The sequence below is a fragment of the Danio aesculapii genome, chromosome 15 (assembly GCF_903798145.1).
Source record: "Danio aesculapii chromosome 15, fDanAes4.1, whole genome shotgun sequence".
In the NCBI taxonomy this organism is placed as follows: Eukaryota; Metazoa; Chordata; class Actinopteri; order Cypriniformes; family Danionidae; genus Danio; species Danio aesculapii.
Window position 1 is genome coordinate 25,081,308 of NC_079449.1, and position 17,910 is coordinate 25,099,217.

The 17,910-nt window shown below is 33.8% G+C and overlaps 2 protein-coding genes across 5 annotated transcripts; one reads left to right on the forward strand and one right to left on the reverse strand.

The window, feature by feature from the left end:
• Positions 1 to 653: 653 nt before the first annotated feature.
• On the reverse strand, positions 654 to 4,643 carry si:dkey-182i3.9 (zinc finger protein 883). Of its 3 annotated transcripts, XM_056473752.1 has the most exons (6): positions 4,393 to 4,643; positions 3,893 to 4,100; positions 3,722 to 3,825; positions 3,551 to 3,638; positions 1,507 to 2,821; positions 654 to 751 (listed from the first exon to the last, which is right to left on the reverse strand). In XM_056473752.1, exons 1-6 carry the CDS (start codon positions 4,564 to 4,566, stop codon positions 724 to 726), a joined length of 1,917 nt encoding a protein of 638 aa, XP_056329727.1. In that variant the 5' UTR covers positions 4,567 to 4,643; the 3' UTR covers positions 654 to 723. The 3 variants fall into 3 exon arrangements, with proteins under 3 accessions (XP_056329727.1, XP_056329726.1, XP_056329725.1); XM_056473751.1 differs by lacking the exon at positions 654 to 751 and having other exon boundaries at positions 1,251 to 2,821; positions 3,722 to 3,816; XM_056473750.1 differs by lacking the exon at positions 654 to 751 and having other exon boundaries at positions 1,251 to 2,821.
• A 120-nt stretch (positions 4,644 to 4,763) lies between these two features.
• Positions 4,764 to 16,818, forward strand: hmbsb (hydroxymethylbilane synthase, b). Of its 2 annotated transcripts, none has more exons than XM_056474374.1 (14): positions 4,764 to 4,918; positions 5,517 to 5,570; positions 7,131 to 7,203; positions 7,350 to 7,399; positions 7,586 to 7,641; positions 7,803 to 7,880; positions 8,099 to 8,176; positions 9,717 to 9,792; positions 11,371 to 11,484; positions 11,597 to 11,635; positions 11,713 to 11,832; positions 13,847 to 13,900; positions 15,328 to 15,414; positions 15,511 to 16,818. In XM_056474374.1, the coding sequence occupies exons 1-14, from the start codon at positions 4,895 to 4,897 to the stop codon at positions 15,688 to 15,690; spliced, it is 1,083 nt and encodes a 360-aa protein (XP_056330349.1). In that variant the 5' UTR covers positions 4,764 to 4,894; the 3' UTR covers positions 15,691 to 16,818. The 2 variants fall into 2 exon arrangements, with proteins under 2 accessions (XP_056330349.1, XP_056330348.1); XM_056474373.1 differs by lacking the exon at positions 4,764 to 4,918 and adding an exon at positions 5,341 to 5,429.
• The last annotated feature ends 1,092 nt before the right edge of the window (positions 16,819 to 17,910 follow it).

The window sequence follows — 17,910 nt, forward strand, 5'->3', positions numbered from 1 at the left end:
AGCCAATAAACTGGCTTTGCTGCTCTTTTACTGGTATGTACATTTCCGCAAATTAATGATTTTTAACAAGAATCTCTTCAGAAAAGAATTGAAATAAACCCTAAATAATAAAATAATCGTGGGAAATGATTCTTTTGCACCTCAGTCCTGTTGGCTGCTGGCATTGTTCATTGGTCAGGCATCAGCCAATCAAACAGCTTTACACCTGCCCCGCCCCTCCCCCGCCCCGCGCTGCTCGCGCATCTGCATTTGCAAGTGCACAGATGAGTTCTGCTACAGAGATAGCGGGAGATGTGTAGCAAAAGTCAGAGCGCGGGAGATTTGTAGTTGTACTGACGAATCTGAGAGGTTGTGATTGCCGACCTGTGGTTGTAGAGCAAAGATGCAATCAAATTTGCCGTGCACACGTGTGTCTGTCATTTTGTATTTGTGAATGACATTTTACAAATACACAACTATTAATCTGCAACTTCCAATTCAAAACACAAGTGTGTGGATTGTTGTGTGTGTGTGCAAATCGAGGGATTCAGCTGTTCACATCAGAGCTGTGAGTGTACATTTCAACATACACATACAAATATTATTATCACAAGTGCTCACATTTACATTTGCAAGCTCTCGAGTTTTGCAACTGATTTACCTTCATAATTTATAAACTTCCTTTGATGGTGAATCCCTGTCCATGCTTCACAGGTAAATGGGTTGACTTCTGCATGAACCCGTTCATGTGCTGAAGCTCTTTCCACACATACTGTATAACAGAGGAATTTCTTCTTTTCACACTCTGTACATATTTGCACATTTATTCTTTTTAAAGAGATTTTTATATTGGATACTTAAGGAAAATAAAGTTATTCATGTCTCATGCCTGTTCCTCACACCAAAAACCTGTGTTAATTCTGTGTGGTCAGGATGGTGTGGTCAGCTTCAATTCAGTATTTTTTTCATCCCAACTTACCACTCCACCACATTCTGGCGGAGTTTAAGAGGTAGGCTAGGTCAAAAAACAACTCACAAATGTTACAGAAATGGCACTGCAATTCAGTTCCCAGCACCCTTTGTGGTAGGGGTGACCAACCCTTCTCCTGGAGATCTACCTTCCTGCATATTTCAGTTGCAACCCATATCAAACACACCTGTCTGTGATTATCAAGTACCGCTCAGATGTGTTTGATCAGAGTTGGAGCTGAACTCTGCAGGAAGGCAGATCTCCAGGAGCAGGGTTGATCACTCCTACCATAAAGGGTGCTGGGAACTGAATTGCAGTGCCATTTCTGTAACATTTGTGAGTTGTTGTTTTTTTACCTAACCTATCCCCTAATCTCCGCCAGAATGTGGTGGAGTGGTAAGTTGGGATGAAATAAATACATCTAATAAAGAGGCACACATTTGTGATCATTATAATTTCTACGGTATGCATATTTCTTCCCGCATTTTTGGCACGTGAATGGTTTCACACCAGTATGGATTTGCATATGTGCTTTCACATGGTTGTGTTGTACAAACCTTTTCCCACAGACCTCACAGCTGAACGGCCTTTCGCCAGTGTGGATCCGCTTGTGACGGCTTAAGTTTCCAGGCAATCGAAAGCACATTCCGCACGTTTTGCACTTATGTGGCTTTTCACCAGAGTGTATGCGGATATGTGTTTTAAGACTGTGTGGCTGTCCATATGTTTTGCCGCAAACAGAACATTCATAGGGTTTCTCTTTAGTATGGACAACCTGGTGGAGTTTCAACCCATATTTGTTAGCAAAACTCTTACTGCACACGTCACACTTCCACAGTGACACCCCCAAATGTAATCTCTCATGTATTTTCAGTGAATACATGCTGACGTAGCTTTTACCACAGACTTTACACATATAAGGATCCTTTTCAGAATGGAGCCTCTGATGCATTTTGAGCAGAGCATTGGTACTGAAGCTTTTCTCGCACATATCACATGGAAAAGTCTTGCCAGTTGCAGATTTGCCATTTGTTTTATCACCGTGTGTGAGCAAGTGTTTCTGTAAAGCAAAGTTAAACACAAAGCTCTTCCCACAGATGTCACACATGAATGGCTTCGGAGCTCCATGTATTGCCATGTGCCTCTTCAGTGCTATACTCTGATAAAACCGCTTGGAACAAATTTCACAGCCATGCCGTTTCACACCACTGTGCAAAAGCAGATGTCTTTTGAGATTTGTACCGTGTCCAAACTTCTGTCTGCATACATGACAAATATGGGACTTCTCTCCTGTATGCACAATCTGGTGCAACTTCATATTATGTTTCGATTTAAAAGTCTTGTCACAGAGGCTGCACTTCCATGGTTTCTCTGTCTTATGAACCAACAGGTGGTTGGTGAGGTTTTGTGTTTGTGCAAACTGCTTCCCGCAAGTCTCACAGCTATATGGTTTTTCACCAGTATGAATCCGCTGGTGCTCCATTAAAGTCCCCTTTACTGTGAAGCCGCGTCCACATATGGAACAAAGAAAAGGCTTCACCTCCAGGTGGACACGTTCATGCATTTTAAGATCTGCAAAGCTTTTCCCACAAGTTTTACAGGTTCCTTTCTTCTCTTTGTGATTTTGAAGGTGTTTTTGTAATCCGGTTACAAATTTAAACTTCTTCCCGCACCGTTCACATTCGTGAGGTCCTTTTGAATGTCCACATTTGTGATGCTTTAGTGAGTGTCTCCAGCGAAATGTCTTTCCGCAGTCATTACAGTCAAATGATACTGACTTTTTAGTTGTCTTGGATTTTGTGGTGATTTGCTCTGCTTGTGTGTTTACTTCAGTTTGCTGGTCCTCAGCAGATGCAACAGCAGTGTACTCAACTGCAAATAATTAACAGAGTTCCAGTTATTAATGAAGGCTACAGGCATGTTTAGCTGATTGAAAAAAAAAAGGTAGATAGACTTTGAGGTAAAATAGGACAGAAAAAATCTTGAATAAATGTATTACAGTTTCCAAAAGTATATTAATGTAAATTAGAAATGTTTAGCCCCAAATTAGCATATTATAATGATTTATGAAGGCTCATGTCACACTGAAGACTAAAGTAACCTGCAGTACATGAGAATTGGTCATGTTTCATTCCTTGTCTGGGCCCCAAAAGACTCCTATACAATTAAAAATAAACAATATGTACAGAAGGGAACCACTGAAACAGTTTTACATATACAATTAATTTACATAAAAATTGAATTAATAACTAGCTAATGAAAATCTGACATTGTAGATTCTTATAGATTCAATAGCAATAAACTGACTAGTTAAATTGACTTTATTCATATTCTAGAACAATTTTGTATTGGAAAATAAAGCTATTTCATGATATAATGTAGAAATTACATAATTTATTATAAACATAATAGAAGTAGTTGATGAGTTAGGAAGTCCAGACTTTTTTTGTTGGAAACCGATGGTAATTTATCTAAGACTGAAATATTATTTGTTTTTTTAAATAATTAATTAATAAAAAAAACAACAACATAATAATCAAACCATTTCTAAAATTATTAGCATGTTTGTACACATGTATGCACAAGTTGCGCATCACACACCTTCAATTAGAAATGCTTGCATTGGTGTTTCTTTAGCAGCACTTGACGAATTAGGACACAATTCAGAAATGTGAGCCTTCTCTGCAGACTGAAAAAAAAGAAAAGAAAAGAGCAATATTAATACAAGCCCTTTGACAATACGGAGTTATATAAATGCATCAGCAAACTCACCTGATGGCCGTCAACAGAATCTTGTGGTTGTTTATTTTCTTCAGGTAACAAAGTGAGCAAATGTTCTTGAGTTGGAAACAATGATGGAGCTACAGCTGGAAAGACTATTATACTGTTAACATAGCAGAAAACTGAATATTACATCTGTATTTTAAATGCAGGATCTCTTACCAGGCACATCTTTGACACTTTGATTACAATTTCTTTCTGCTTTTTCCAAATGCTTCTTCCTGAGTGCTTTAACTTTTACAACATTTCCACTGTAACTTTTTACATCTCTCAGTAGAGTCTGCTTAAGTGCAAAGCAACAACTGAAGACTTTGCATATTTTTTGAATAGCCACCTTGGTAAAGGTCTCCATCACTGCGGTGAGCTTTGCCTGTAATAAATATGAATAATTTAGGAGTATTATTATTTATTGTTTTTACTTCATTGAAGATCAGTTTGCAAACTAGCAAGGTGAAAATGGGCATTTTTTTGAAAGAATTAAATATAGCTACTTATAATATTGTTTAACCTAAAAAGTCTTAATGAAATCATACTGTATAAAACCGAAAAATAAATAAATAAAACAGAAGAGAACATAAGATCTAAACAAACAAAGAGCTGTTCTGAAAGCTGAAAATTAAATAGCAGGTGTAATGTCTGTCGAATAATAAAATTAAACATACCACTCTGCGTTGTTTCTCATTCAATTCCAATAATTCATCTCTGTCACAACATATCTGAGTGTGGGAAAGATGACATTCACAGTCAAAAACTTTCTGAATATCTTCTCGAGCAGTTTCTGTCAGCAGTGCCATTATAGACACTATTTGTTGGTGAAATAAGTCATACTCCACCATTGTATTGCTTCAATAACTGCATATAAAGTGAGTGAATGAATAGAGTACACAAATGAAACCGCGGTCACTGCGTTTATGTAAACTTCCGCGGGACTAAAAATTCAAAATAAAAGCCTTTAAAATCACGCATTTGTCGTCCTGACGAGTCGGTCCATAGTCCAGATAGCGTGACTTTTATTTAAAATGAAATTCCGGACGTTAGGGAAGTCATGAACCTGCAACATATGTGAATGACATTTGTTCCACTTTATTATTTTCATAACAATGAATGCGAAGCTACTGCAGTTTTAACAAGATCAGCACCAAATAACTCAGATCATCTTAAATAATGTCGGAAAAGACAAACCTCCAGGTATGTTCATTCATTCATTACTCAAAGGTTTTAGAGAACTGAAACCTGATTTGAACTCAAATTTAACTCATATCATCACTCCAAATAAAAAAATAACTGCATTTACTTGATATATTTGCTGTGTTCTATACTTATTTACTATTTAAATACTATTTATTTTACCGGCATTAAAAACGTCACGGTGCATTTCCTTTGGTGTGCACTTATGAAATAATTGCTAGGGATATTTTAATATAGGTAACGTTATTGTATGTGCAATACTCAGTACGTTGAGCTGTAATATGACATTTTTCTATATGAATTGTGTCGTTTACTCCTCCCTTGTGTGTAACGGACACAGTGAATAGGCATTATTGTGTTATCTGCTAAAGGCAGGACACTGGGCGTTGTGCCTCCTGCATCAGATTGTCCTGCTTGTCTTCAGTATACATTGCTTTCTCTTCCTGAAAGTATCTGAACTTTAGCTCAGTTCACTACAGCTATGGCAGATGGACCTTATAAATATGCCAGGGTCAGGATATAATGCAAAATAGCATGTAACACTCTTATTATTTGTGTTGCTACTGATTTTTGTCTAAACTATTCTCTTCTTTTACAGGACAGTGATGGAAGAGTCAGCAGGGTGATCCGTGTTGGCACCAGAAAAAGCCAGGTGAATTGTTATATCTACACTTATTGTGTATAATCTGTTGCCATATCATATTAATTTTCAAAGAACTGTAAGACGGAAATGTGATTAATTCCATACCCTGTTGAAAGTTTTTTTTAATCAAAAAAAGTCTCTTATGCTCAACAAGACAAATATATATATATATATATATATATATATATATATATATATATATATATATATATATATATATATATATATATATATATATATATATATATTGTACATATATATGTATATGTATATTTGTGATAATAAATAATAATATACTTTAATAAAAATAACAGTGAAACTATTAATATTGTTAAAATAAATGATTTACCTTAAGCAAAGTCAGCTTTGATGTTTTAAAATGTGATTTAGTCATTTGATAGAAAAGCTATTGAGTTTTCAGTTTTCACTGTCACATGATCTGTCAGAAATCATTGAAACCATTTTTAATTATAATATATTGTGTGCATAAAAAATGATAATCTAACATAATATCTAACCAAACAAATTCATCTTGCTCATTTTATATATAATTATACAGTGCTCAGCATATATGAGTTCACTCCATTTTGAAAATGAATAGTTTTATTCATATCTCAGTAAATATGGGTAATTTATATAGGTGAATTTGAAGAAAAGAGATTTATTAAACATACATTTTTGTTAAAATAATATTTTAGTCACAGAACATCTTTAGAAATGGAAAGATGATACATTTAAATTAAAAAAATTACAAACTACAAAATTTCAACAAAATTGTATATATTTTTAGTTTCTCTTGATTTTTGCTATATTTGAAAAATTTGTATTTAATATTTTTCCCAAAATATTAATCAATGATGCAGAATATATATCATTTGAGTGTAACGTATATATCAAAATTTGAGTGTACTAGTTTTTAAACTATTATTGTAAGATATTTTGTTAGATTAGCTCCAAATTTTGCTTCAGTACTGACTAAACTAATGTACATGCACAAATATAATATTGTAAAGCATCGCATAGAAAATATTAATTTAAATGAGAGATTGTGTGGCGTGTACTTGTATATGCTGAGCGATACAAGTATGTATGTATATGTGTATATATATATATATATATATATATATATATATATATATATATATATATATATATATATATATATTTTTTTTTTTTTTTTTTTTTTTTTTTTACTTTTTTTCTGAAATGAATAATTTGTTCATTTTTTAAAAAGTGTTAGTGTTAGCAGGCCAGATTATTTTTAGGAGTAGAAAGAGAATAGAGAGTGTTGGTAATTGAAGGTCAAGCCCTATTTATATATAATTTAAAAAACAAAATGAAATATTATTTTTCCTCGTCATCACTCAGTGATGCAAGTGTTACACTCACAAATGAAGATGTGTGAGTTTGATTGGGTGTGGCAGTGGTGGTGATGGGTTTGATAAGGGTTTTGTCTTTGTCAGGGTGGGTATAAGATTGTTTAGTTTTAATAAAGAAACACATCTTCAAAAGACCCTCATATATGGTGAGAAATGGAATAATATTGAAACTTTTTGTTTCTTTTCACAGCTGGCTCGGATCCAGACCGACAGTGTCGTGGAGAAGCTCAAGGAGTTATATCCTGATGTTCTTTTTGAAATTGGTAAGATATTAATGCCTATTATTTAAAACAATTGATGTTTATTTGTACTGAGTTTAGCATATATGATGGAAATTATTGTTTGCTTTTGTATTTATTTTGCTTTCCCCTTCATACAGTTTCTTATTTTCTTTACATTTTTGTTTCAGTGGCCATGTCAACAACTGGAGATAAAATACTAGACACAGCTTTATCCAAAGTAAGTTTTAATCCACATAAAGAAATCAAATCATTTATTACACGATTAAAGAATTCATATTATTTATATTGTTATTTGAGCAAGAAAAAAACTGCAATTTGTTCAAGTTGTTAATTACATCTTATAAAAGAAGAGCTGTTAGTTTTTAAAACATATATTAATTATTGTTCAACTTCTGTGTTTTAGATTGGAGAAAAGAGCCTCTTCACAAAGGAACTGGAAAATGCTTTGGAAAAAAACGAGTGAGTTCACCAATTGTGGCTTTTTAACATCAATAACATATTCTGTGCAGGACATACAGATTGGTTCTTCAGTCTATTGTACATGTTTCAGAGGTTTGTACTGCAACACTGGTGCTGATGTTTCAGTATGAATAACGCTGTTGTAATATTTGTCTCTATAGAGTAGACCTGGTCGTGCACTCTTTGAAAGACTTGCCAACAGTTCTTCCGGTGGGCTTCACTATAGGAGCTGTGTTGAAGTAAGAAATCACAATAGTGTCTCTGTGTTCACAAGTGTTCATTTGTTCCTCAACATCAGAAGAGTCTTTTATCTTAAAAGGAGTTTACAAATGACATGTTAGATCAAATTCAGCTTAAATGTTATTTGTATGAAAGCATTGATGTATAACATATTGCACATTGCAAATCCTTGTAAATCTAAAGGCCAATTTGTGAATGATGTTTTCTTTCTTCAAAGACGAGAAAACCCCCATGATGCTGTTGTGTTGCACCCCAAAAATAAAGGGAAACGTCTGGACTCTCTGTCCAACAAGAGGTAAAACCTTGAGACAGTTATTAGATACTTTTTGAAGTATGTAAATGAATATGCACTAAATTCATATTAAGTTACAGTAAGGATATTTAAAATGCTACAAAAAGTTTGTGTTTTTAAACTTTTTGTTCATCAAATAAATCCTTGTATTTCAGTTTTCTGAAATGTATTTCAGGTTTTACAGAACTATTAAGCAGCATAACCATTTTTTAAATTAATAATAAAACCAAATCAACATATTAGAATGAATGTTTTAATGAATTGTAAATTCAGATTAACCATTACTTGAATAAAATAGTTATTATAGTCATATTTATATATATTGTGAAATTGTATTTACTTTAGTTGTATATTATAGTTATTATAAAACATTTACAATTATCATTATTATTTAAATCATTATTATTTATTATTTTTTAAGTACCAAGTGAACATATTACGATGAATTTTAATGAATCATAAATGGGGTAAATTCAGATTTACTATTACTAGAATAAAATATGGACTAGTTATTTAAGATTGTAACTATATTTTACAACATTATTGTTTTTTGCAGTCCTATATACAGCCTTTGTGAGAATAAGAGACTAATGTTTTTTAAAAATCATGTAAACCTCATATGTTTTAATAGCGGTGCTCAGCATGTATGAGTACATCCCCCACAAATCTCTGATTTAAATGAATATTTTCTATAGGATTCTTTACAATATTATATTTGTGCATATACATTAGTACTGAAGCCAAATCTGGAGCTAATCTAACAAAATAACTTACAATAATGGTTCAAAAATTAGTAGCCCAAATTTATATTCATTCATTCATTCATTCATTTTCTTTTCGGCTTAGTCCCTTTATTAATCGGGGGTCGACACAGATTTTACACAGGGGATGCCCTTCCAGCTGCAACCAATCACTTGAAAACATCCATACACACTCATTCACACTCCTACACTACGGACAATTTAGCTTACCCAATTCACCTATAGCGCATGTTTTTGGACTTGTGGGGGAAACCGGAGCATCTGGAGGAAACCCATGAGAACACAGGGAGAACATGCAAACTCCACACAGAAATGCCAACTGACCTAGCCGAGGCTCGAACCAACAACCTTCTTGCTGTGAGGTGATTGTGCTACCCATTGTGCCACCATGCTGCCCCCCAAATTAATATGTTAGGGAAAAATATTAAATGCCTTTTTCAAAAATAGCAAAAATCAAGAAAAACTAAAAATATATACAATTTTGTTGAAATGTAATTTTTCGCAATATTTTGCATGAATTTAAATGTATTATCTTTCCATTTTAAAAGATGTTCTGTGACTAAAATATTATTTTAATAAATATATCTGTTTAATAAATCTGTTTTGTTCAAATGGATCAATATATATTAACCATATTTACTGAGAAATGGATACAAATATTTATTTCAAAATGGGGTGTACTCGATTATGCTGAGCACTGTATACTATTCTTTCTTTTAAAAGATATATTTACAGGATATGTGTTTTCTTGGAAAAATAAATGATGATTTTTATATTTGAAGTGTAATAGGCACCAGTTCTCTTCGCCGAGCTGCACAGCTGAAGAAAAGATTCCCTCACCTGGAATTTAAAGACATTGTATCTTTTAAAATTGTTTTTCAATGTATATATGGTTTAGATAACTAGTAGATTTTATCTAGAATTAATATTAAATATAAAGCAAAAACAAAAGTGCAAATATCCAATTGGCCGAAAACCATTTTATTATAACCATTAACCATTATTTTATTTTATTTGTTTAGATTTGTTTTTGATTTTTACCTTTTTCAATTATTATTCATGCATTTTATCTAAACACTGAAAACACATCTGCCTTGCTGTGTATTCAAACTTAATAAATAATTTGGACTCCACTACGTTTATGTAAAAAATATAATGACATTTGTAGTAAATTGTTTACATTATATCAAAATGCTGCTCTGTAGAGTTATTCGTTAGCTAGCTAACAATATATATATATATATATATATATATATATATATATATATATATATATATATATATATATATATATATATATATATATATATATATACTATTATTATTTTTTTTTTTTTTTTTGAGGTTTTTCACCTTTAATTTGGATAAGATAGTGGAGGTTACAGACAGGAAAGTATTAGGAGCAGAGAGAGGGGAAGGGTCGGCAAAGGACCTCGAGCCAAGAATCTAACTCGGGTTGCCGCGAGCACGATGGTGCTATATGTCGCCGCACTTAACCACAAGGTTATTGGCGCAGACTTAGCTAATAATATTTAAGAAAAAAGTGATGGTTTTCCTGAGGTAAATGTAACTTTACACTGATTGGCGGCACAGCATTTTTGGCATACTCTGCCTCTACTTTCACTCTGCCCTGAAGCCCCAGCTGGCCCTATTTGGCCCAAGGTATTTGGCGGGCCGAAAAAAGGCCGGCCGCTGGCCCCGAGGAATTCCCACTTTGACCTGGTCAGGCCCCGGAAGTGACAGTGGAAACACGCCCCTGACCCTGGCTCATCCTTGCACGCTCGCTATAGGTGCAACAGTGGAAATGTAGCTATTGAGAGTACTGATTGAGAGTACTTTACACTCTCATGTGAGATTTTACTCTTTTTCATATTCTACGATGTTTATTCCTGTTAATTTATTGTTACTGGTAGTTTAAAAAGAAAGATGATTAGCTGATGTTAGCCTGCCTGATCTGCACTGCCAATAGTTATCTGCAGCTAATTTATACTTTATCTAAAATACCTTATTAAATAGCTTAAAATTAGCACTTAAGTTTTTATGTTTGTGGTAAAATTGGCAACATTTTAAAATGACTTAGCTTCATGAAAAAAGTAACAAAGAACAAAGCTAGAAAGAGCACAAATGTTTAGTGATGTTCATGTATCAACAATATTTAGTATTGCTGTAAATAAAAACAAACAAAATGCTGACAAATATTGACAAAATGAATATTAATATTGTCAGACCACCCCTAGAACTCACACAGCTACCATATTTAAATGTTGTGGCCCAGTGAAGGATTTCAGCCCTTAAAAATATATATATATATTATATTCAATCAGAAATTGCTGTTTCTCCAAATATTTTAGAAACCAAAATTTTAGCTGTGTGTTCTCAGTCTTTTCAAGAGCACTTCATGTCTTTTGTGAGATTCCACCTTAAGTCATGTTTCAGAGAGGAAATCTCAACACTCGTCTGAAGAAGCTGGATGAGAACAATGACTTTTCTGCCATCATATTAGCAGCTGCTGGCCTGAAGAGAATGGGCTGGGAGAACCGCATCAGCCAGGTGCCTTTGTCTTCCTTTAATAAACGTGCAATGTGAAAACTTAATGTCATCATTTAACTGATTAGCAGTTCTATAGCACATATTGAGGTCTGTTGTTATCATTTTGTTTAAGATCCTCGGGCCTGAAGACTGCATGTATGCTGTTGGACAGGTGAGTAACCTTTAGTGTTGTTGTCTAAATTTCTCTAAATAAATAACGTTAAAACTTACACACTGCTTTTGTTAAAGGGTGCTCTGGCAGTCGAGGTCAGAGCTCGTGATCTGGACATCCTGGAGATGGTGTCAGTTTTGAATGATTCAGACACTGCGTTGAGCTGCATTGCAGAAAGAGCGTTTCTCAAACACCTGGTAGGTACTCTTGATGTACTATAAGACCCATCACGTTGTTTTTGTTTGTCCTAATCATTAATGGGTTATATGCAGAGCAAGTGTTTTTCAGCCACCAATTAACTTCCAATGAAAAGCTTAAATGACTATTTTCAATTTCATAAGGTTCCTTTTACAGCTTCGATAATGTAATTTAATTCAAATATAATCAGTTTAATAGACTTTAGTTATTCTAGTGTAAAACAAGATGAAAAGCCATTTAAACGCAAGCGCAGTCAGGAGCAGCAGGCGAGCACAGAAACTCCATTGAAAGTACTATGGTAAAACAAATTTCCATATTTTAAAGACATGGCACAGAAGAATGGAATTTAATGCTTCTTGTCTAGTCTGAGACCAACTTTATATCGTGTACCAATCAGGCAGTGAAGACTTTTTTTTTTTTGAATTAGAATATACAAAAGGTAGACAATTTGAGATAATGCAAATACAAAGAAAATGAAACAATAACAAAAATACCAAAAACAACAACAATACAGTCAAATACCGGCAGGTGCGTGCGTTTGTGTGTGCGCGTGTGCCTGTAAAGGTAAATGCTGGTAAACAGGTCAGAGTACATACAAAAGGAACAATGACAGTCACTAAATGAAGCAAGTAACATATAAGGAGTGACAACAATGCTAGTGATATAATGATAGTAATAATGACAGTAAACAAGCAAGAAAGGACAACAGTAATAATCATTAACAACAACCACTACTATAATAAAAATAATAATAATAAAATAAATCCCGAGTACTACACCAACTACTACTACTACTACAGAGAGTTTCTAGTGCTACAACTAATACTACTACTACTACTACTACAGCCACAACCACTACTACTCCTACAATGTTTACTACTACTGAACCTATTACAACGACTACTACCACTGATACTACTACTACATCTACTACTGATACTACTACAGGAATGACTGCTACTACAACATCTACATCAACAACGTCTACTGCTTCTGATACTACTACACCGACAACAACTACTACTACTACACATCCACTATTTCTGATACCACTATACCAACGACATCTACTACTACAGATACTACTTCCACTACTTCTTCAAAAACCCAAACTACAACTTCAACCACCACTACTACTACTGTGACTACTACTACAACTACAGCAACCTGAATAATGGTTATGGTAGAATAACTTGTGATAATGATAATGAGGAGATAACAGGACAAGTCAGGACAGTACTAATAATAATGACAACAAAAGTAGAAGTAATAATATTGATGATAATAGTGAGGAGGTGAGGGGGGGTTGGAATCAGGCAGTGAAGACTTTTAAAGAAACCAGATCTTAAACTTGGCGTGACAGTTAACCGGAAGCACTTAAGCTGGCTTACCAAAAATTAAAAGTCTCTTACATATACCTCCTTTCATTAGTAGTTTAAAAATTGAGGGTCAGTGAGATTTTCAAATATATATTTTAAATAAGACGCTTACTGATACAGTAAATATTTTGAATATTCAAATAATAATTGTCTAATTTAGATATTTAGTTTTATGATGGTAAAGGTGAGTTTTCAACTATCTTCAGTGTCATGTGATCATTTAAGATGGATTCTAATATGCTAATTTGGTGCTCTGTTTCGGTTCTTACTATCAATGTTGAAAACAAATTTTTTTTTTACTTTGATACATTTTTGATGAAGGTAAAGTAGCTAGAAACATTTTATGAATGTATTTACAGATATTTTGTACAGCATAATGCGTGCTTGATGAATAAACGTATTGATTGTAACAATTTTAATGAACAATAATGTTAATAATTCATAATTCATTTAAAAATATGCTTTAAAAATATGTTTTTAAAAACCTAATGCTGTAATAAAAATGTACTTTTTAACTTGGTTAAATCACCTCATTAAATGAAAACCTTTGTAGAAAATGATGTCAAAACTATATAAAACCAATGTAAATACTATATATGATATTATATTTAAAAATACCAATTTTCTTTAATAGGAAGGTGGATGCAGTGTTCCTGTCGCTGTTCACTCTGAAGTGAAGAAATCACAGGTAATGAGAAACGTCATTCTGCATTTACTTTACTACTCAATTAGAAAAAAATACATTTGTTTATTTGTCAACAATTACTTTAACCCTAACAATTACAGTGTGTGGATTTTATGTCATTAACAATCACGTCAGAAGATTTATTCCATTTCCATATTTAAAATATTATGATTCATCAGATCCACATATTGTTTCACACGTGAATTGACCACTGTAACCTTGCATATGGTTGTCAAAACAATCTTATGATGAATGCACATCATAATGATCCTACAGATGACCACTATGTGACTCTTAGGAGAACCACTCTGTAAAATCTGCAGTAACACATCAATGGATGTCAGATCATTCCATGTGTGATAAGGAAGCCATCTGTCAAAGTCTAAGCGCTGTGATTTTTTTATTTAACATGGCCACCATTTAGAATTAAAAGAATTGTTGCCAAACGTACATACAAGACAGACAATTTTAATCACTGCAATTAAGAACTATTCACAGACCCTTTAAGGGAAAATTCACCCAAAACTGTCAATTTCGTAATAAACATCGTTTACTCACCATTTACTTCACACATGCCACAAATCTGTTTAAGTTTCATTTTTGTTGGAAACCAGTAACATTTGCGTTTTTCATTATATAGAAGTCAGTGTTTACAGGTTTCCAACATTTTATCAAAATAACTTCTCTGGTGTTCAACAGAGGGAAAAAAGTAAGGCAAGTAAATAAAAAGATTTACATACTCTCAAAGGGAAAGTTCACTCAAAAATCTAAATTCTGTCATCATTTACTCAGCCTTTACTTGTTTAAACCTTTTTAAGTGTTTTTCTTCTATTAAACACGAAAGAGTTTTTTTTTTTGGAAGAAATCTGGAAACCAGTAACCATTGCCTTTTAACAGTGCTTGTTTTTTCTACTATGGAAGTCAATAGTTGCAGGTTTTCACCTTTGTTCAAAATATCTTCTTTCAAGAGTTCCCACTTAGATATGCTTGGCGTATAAAGCAGGTTTGGCATGCTGACCAGGGAGAGAACCCTGAGCTCGGAGATATTTGAGCCCAGGGCTCCCGCCCGGTCGATAAGCATATCAGGAGATCCGAGATCAGGTAGGTCTCGAGAGCTCCCCCTTTAGAAAAGGGAGGAAAAGGAGGAGATGGGGTGGAAGGGGGGATTCTTCCAAACGAAGATAGAACAGTAGGGAGAAAATGATCCATTTATAGTAAACTAGGATCACTCTGATTGGATTATTACTGATTACAGATGAGTGGCCAGACGTGCTCAATCATATCACGTGCTCCTCTCGAAATTAGTTTATGAAACTTCACTTAGTGTTCACTGGAAAGGGCAAACTCGTAAATGTTTGGAAAAACTAAAATCCAATTGAATGTTAATTTGTAATTGTTAATTGAATGACCGATCTGTGTTTGTTTTCCAGCTCTATTTGACTGGAGCGGTGTACAGTCTTGATGGCTCAGACAGTCTGAAGGAGACCATGCAGGCCAGCTTCAGCCCTGACACTCAGGTTGTTAATCAACTAAAATATAAGTATCATTTCCAGCATTGTAAATCCTCAGATTTGTTTGTCTGACCTGAGTGTCCATAATCTCATGTTTTCCAGGCTGAGGAGCAGGAGAAGGTTGACGAGAAGGTCCAGCGTGTGGGAATCACTGCATTAAAAGTGCCCGGAGCAGCTCAGGATGCCGCAATGAAGTTAGGAGTGGACCTCGGAAATCTGCTACTCAGCAAAGGAGCCAAAGAGATACTGACTGTAGCCAGACAGCTCAATGACGCGCGATAGGTAGCCTACTGTATACAAAAGACCATATGTGTGGCTGAAAACCCACCACCCCATACAGAAGTATTTTTATAAATGAAGATTAATGTGCTATAGATGGCGTATTTAAGATATTAGTTTACAACTTTGCCTTGTATAAGTTTATTTACAGTTTACTTACGCATGTTATTGTTTACTTGCCTGTATGTCATTCCAAACCTGTTGGACTTTTGTTCATATTCACTCAAATGAGGATATTTGTAATAAAAATGCAATTTTTCTGTCATTTACTAGAAGTCTATTCATCCAAAACTGTTCATTTGTTCATATGTCTCATCAGAGGACTCGGATTAAACCGCTTGATTCATATAGATTTATTTTTGAATCTCTTGACTAACAGTTTAAAGCATTAAGGTTTTGGGTGAATAGACTTTCAACAGTGACAGGATTTCTTGGTTTGAGGATGAACAATTTTCTTACTGATCTTGGAGCCTGATTAGTGTGAGTAAATGATGACTGCATTTTTACTTCAGGCCAAACAAACCCTTTCAACAGGCTTGCAGTATGATTATAATAACAATGCAAAACTAATAAAAAAACACAGATACTGAAAAACATGAAAATCATCTGCATTACAGAGAGCTAATGTCCTGTTAGCTCTAATATGAAGCCATGAACACACAATCATGCCTTTTTAATATGGTGTGTGTTGTACATAAACACATACTTACACATTTGAAACTTGAATTTTTCTGGGATCTACATTTTCTAAGGCTGCTTGAGATCTCATATGCAGTTTATCTTCCCTGTGGTTATATGTACATGTGAAGATGTAAAGCATAATGACCTGTGTAAACCACTACAAACGTTTTGTATATGATTGGGTCAGCTGTTTTATGCACAGATAAAATTTGTAATTAAATTAAATGTCATTAAAATGTTTTCATTCCATTTCAGACAGTTACCATTCTATGTTATGCCTTTGTTTGTTATATATCACTAATAGTCGAATCATCAGTGTGATTGTGAATAGTCTAACATCAGTGCCTATAAGTTCAAAATATTCTCTCAGTAAATCTGCCTATGAGCTCTGATGGAGTTTATATGCATTGCCTTATCTTTTTCATTCGTTCCATTTAAAGTAATTTAAGCCATTTTAATTTATGTGTGTGTGTTATTATGCTGGAGACCCTCTCGGATGAGGAATTTCAATAAAGCTAGGCCAGTATTCATTGTACTATTCTGAAACACTTTTTACATGTGATTTAGAGCTATAGTTTAATTAATTCAGTGTGAGCATATGCAAGATTTTTAGGATGTACTGTAAAGGATACATTTAGTATTTACATTTTAGTCTAGTATTATTTGATAGCATTGAAATGGGTTGTTGGCATTTACATGAAAAAGCTTTGTTGGATTCAGAGCAGATTTGTTCGCTTTAACTTACTGTATTTGCCAGTGCCAAATAAATCAAGAAATATAAATGCAATTTTGTGGGATCTCTGTTATTTTTTGCCTTCAGAACTGCCTTAAAAGCTCAGTTTATTTATTATTATTATTATTATTATTGCCTCCATTCAGTGATATGAACAAAAACTACATTAAAATTCACTTTCTAATAGTAGGTGGTGCTTGTAGAATGGAAGGATGGATTTTTGAAGAAATATGTACTTAAAGGGATAGTTGACCCCAAAAAGAAATGTCATCATTTACTCTCCTTTTACTTGTTTCAATCCTTTATAGGTTTTTTCTTCTGCTGAACCAACACAATCTCACGGCAATTCGTAACTTTTTGATTTAGTGGCTAATTTGTATGATTTCGTACGATCTAATTCATACAATTTAGTACGATTTTCTCATCCCCCAATGACGGTTGGGTTTAGGGGTGGGGTTAGGTGCCACGCCTTCTTTTTAAAATCGTACAATTTCGTACGACTGAACTCGAATTAGCCACTAAACTGACAAAACGTAAAATACTTTCGTTTTCTCATGAGATCAGGCTGGCTGAACACAAGAGAAAATATTTTGAAAAAAAGCTTAAAACCTGTAACTATTGACTTCCATAGTATTTGTTTTTCCATCATGGAAGTCGAGGTTACAGGTTTTAATCTTTAATGTATCTTCAATAGAATAAAGAAACATTAAAAGAATAAAAAGGTTTAGTACCATTTGAGGGTGTAAATTTTCATTTTGGGGCAAAATCTATCCTTTTATTTCTTGAAAAAAAAAGTGTTTTTTAGTGTG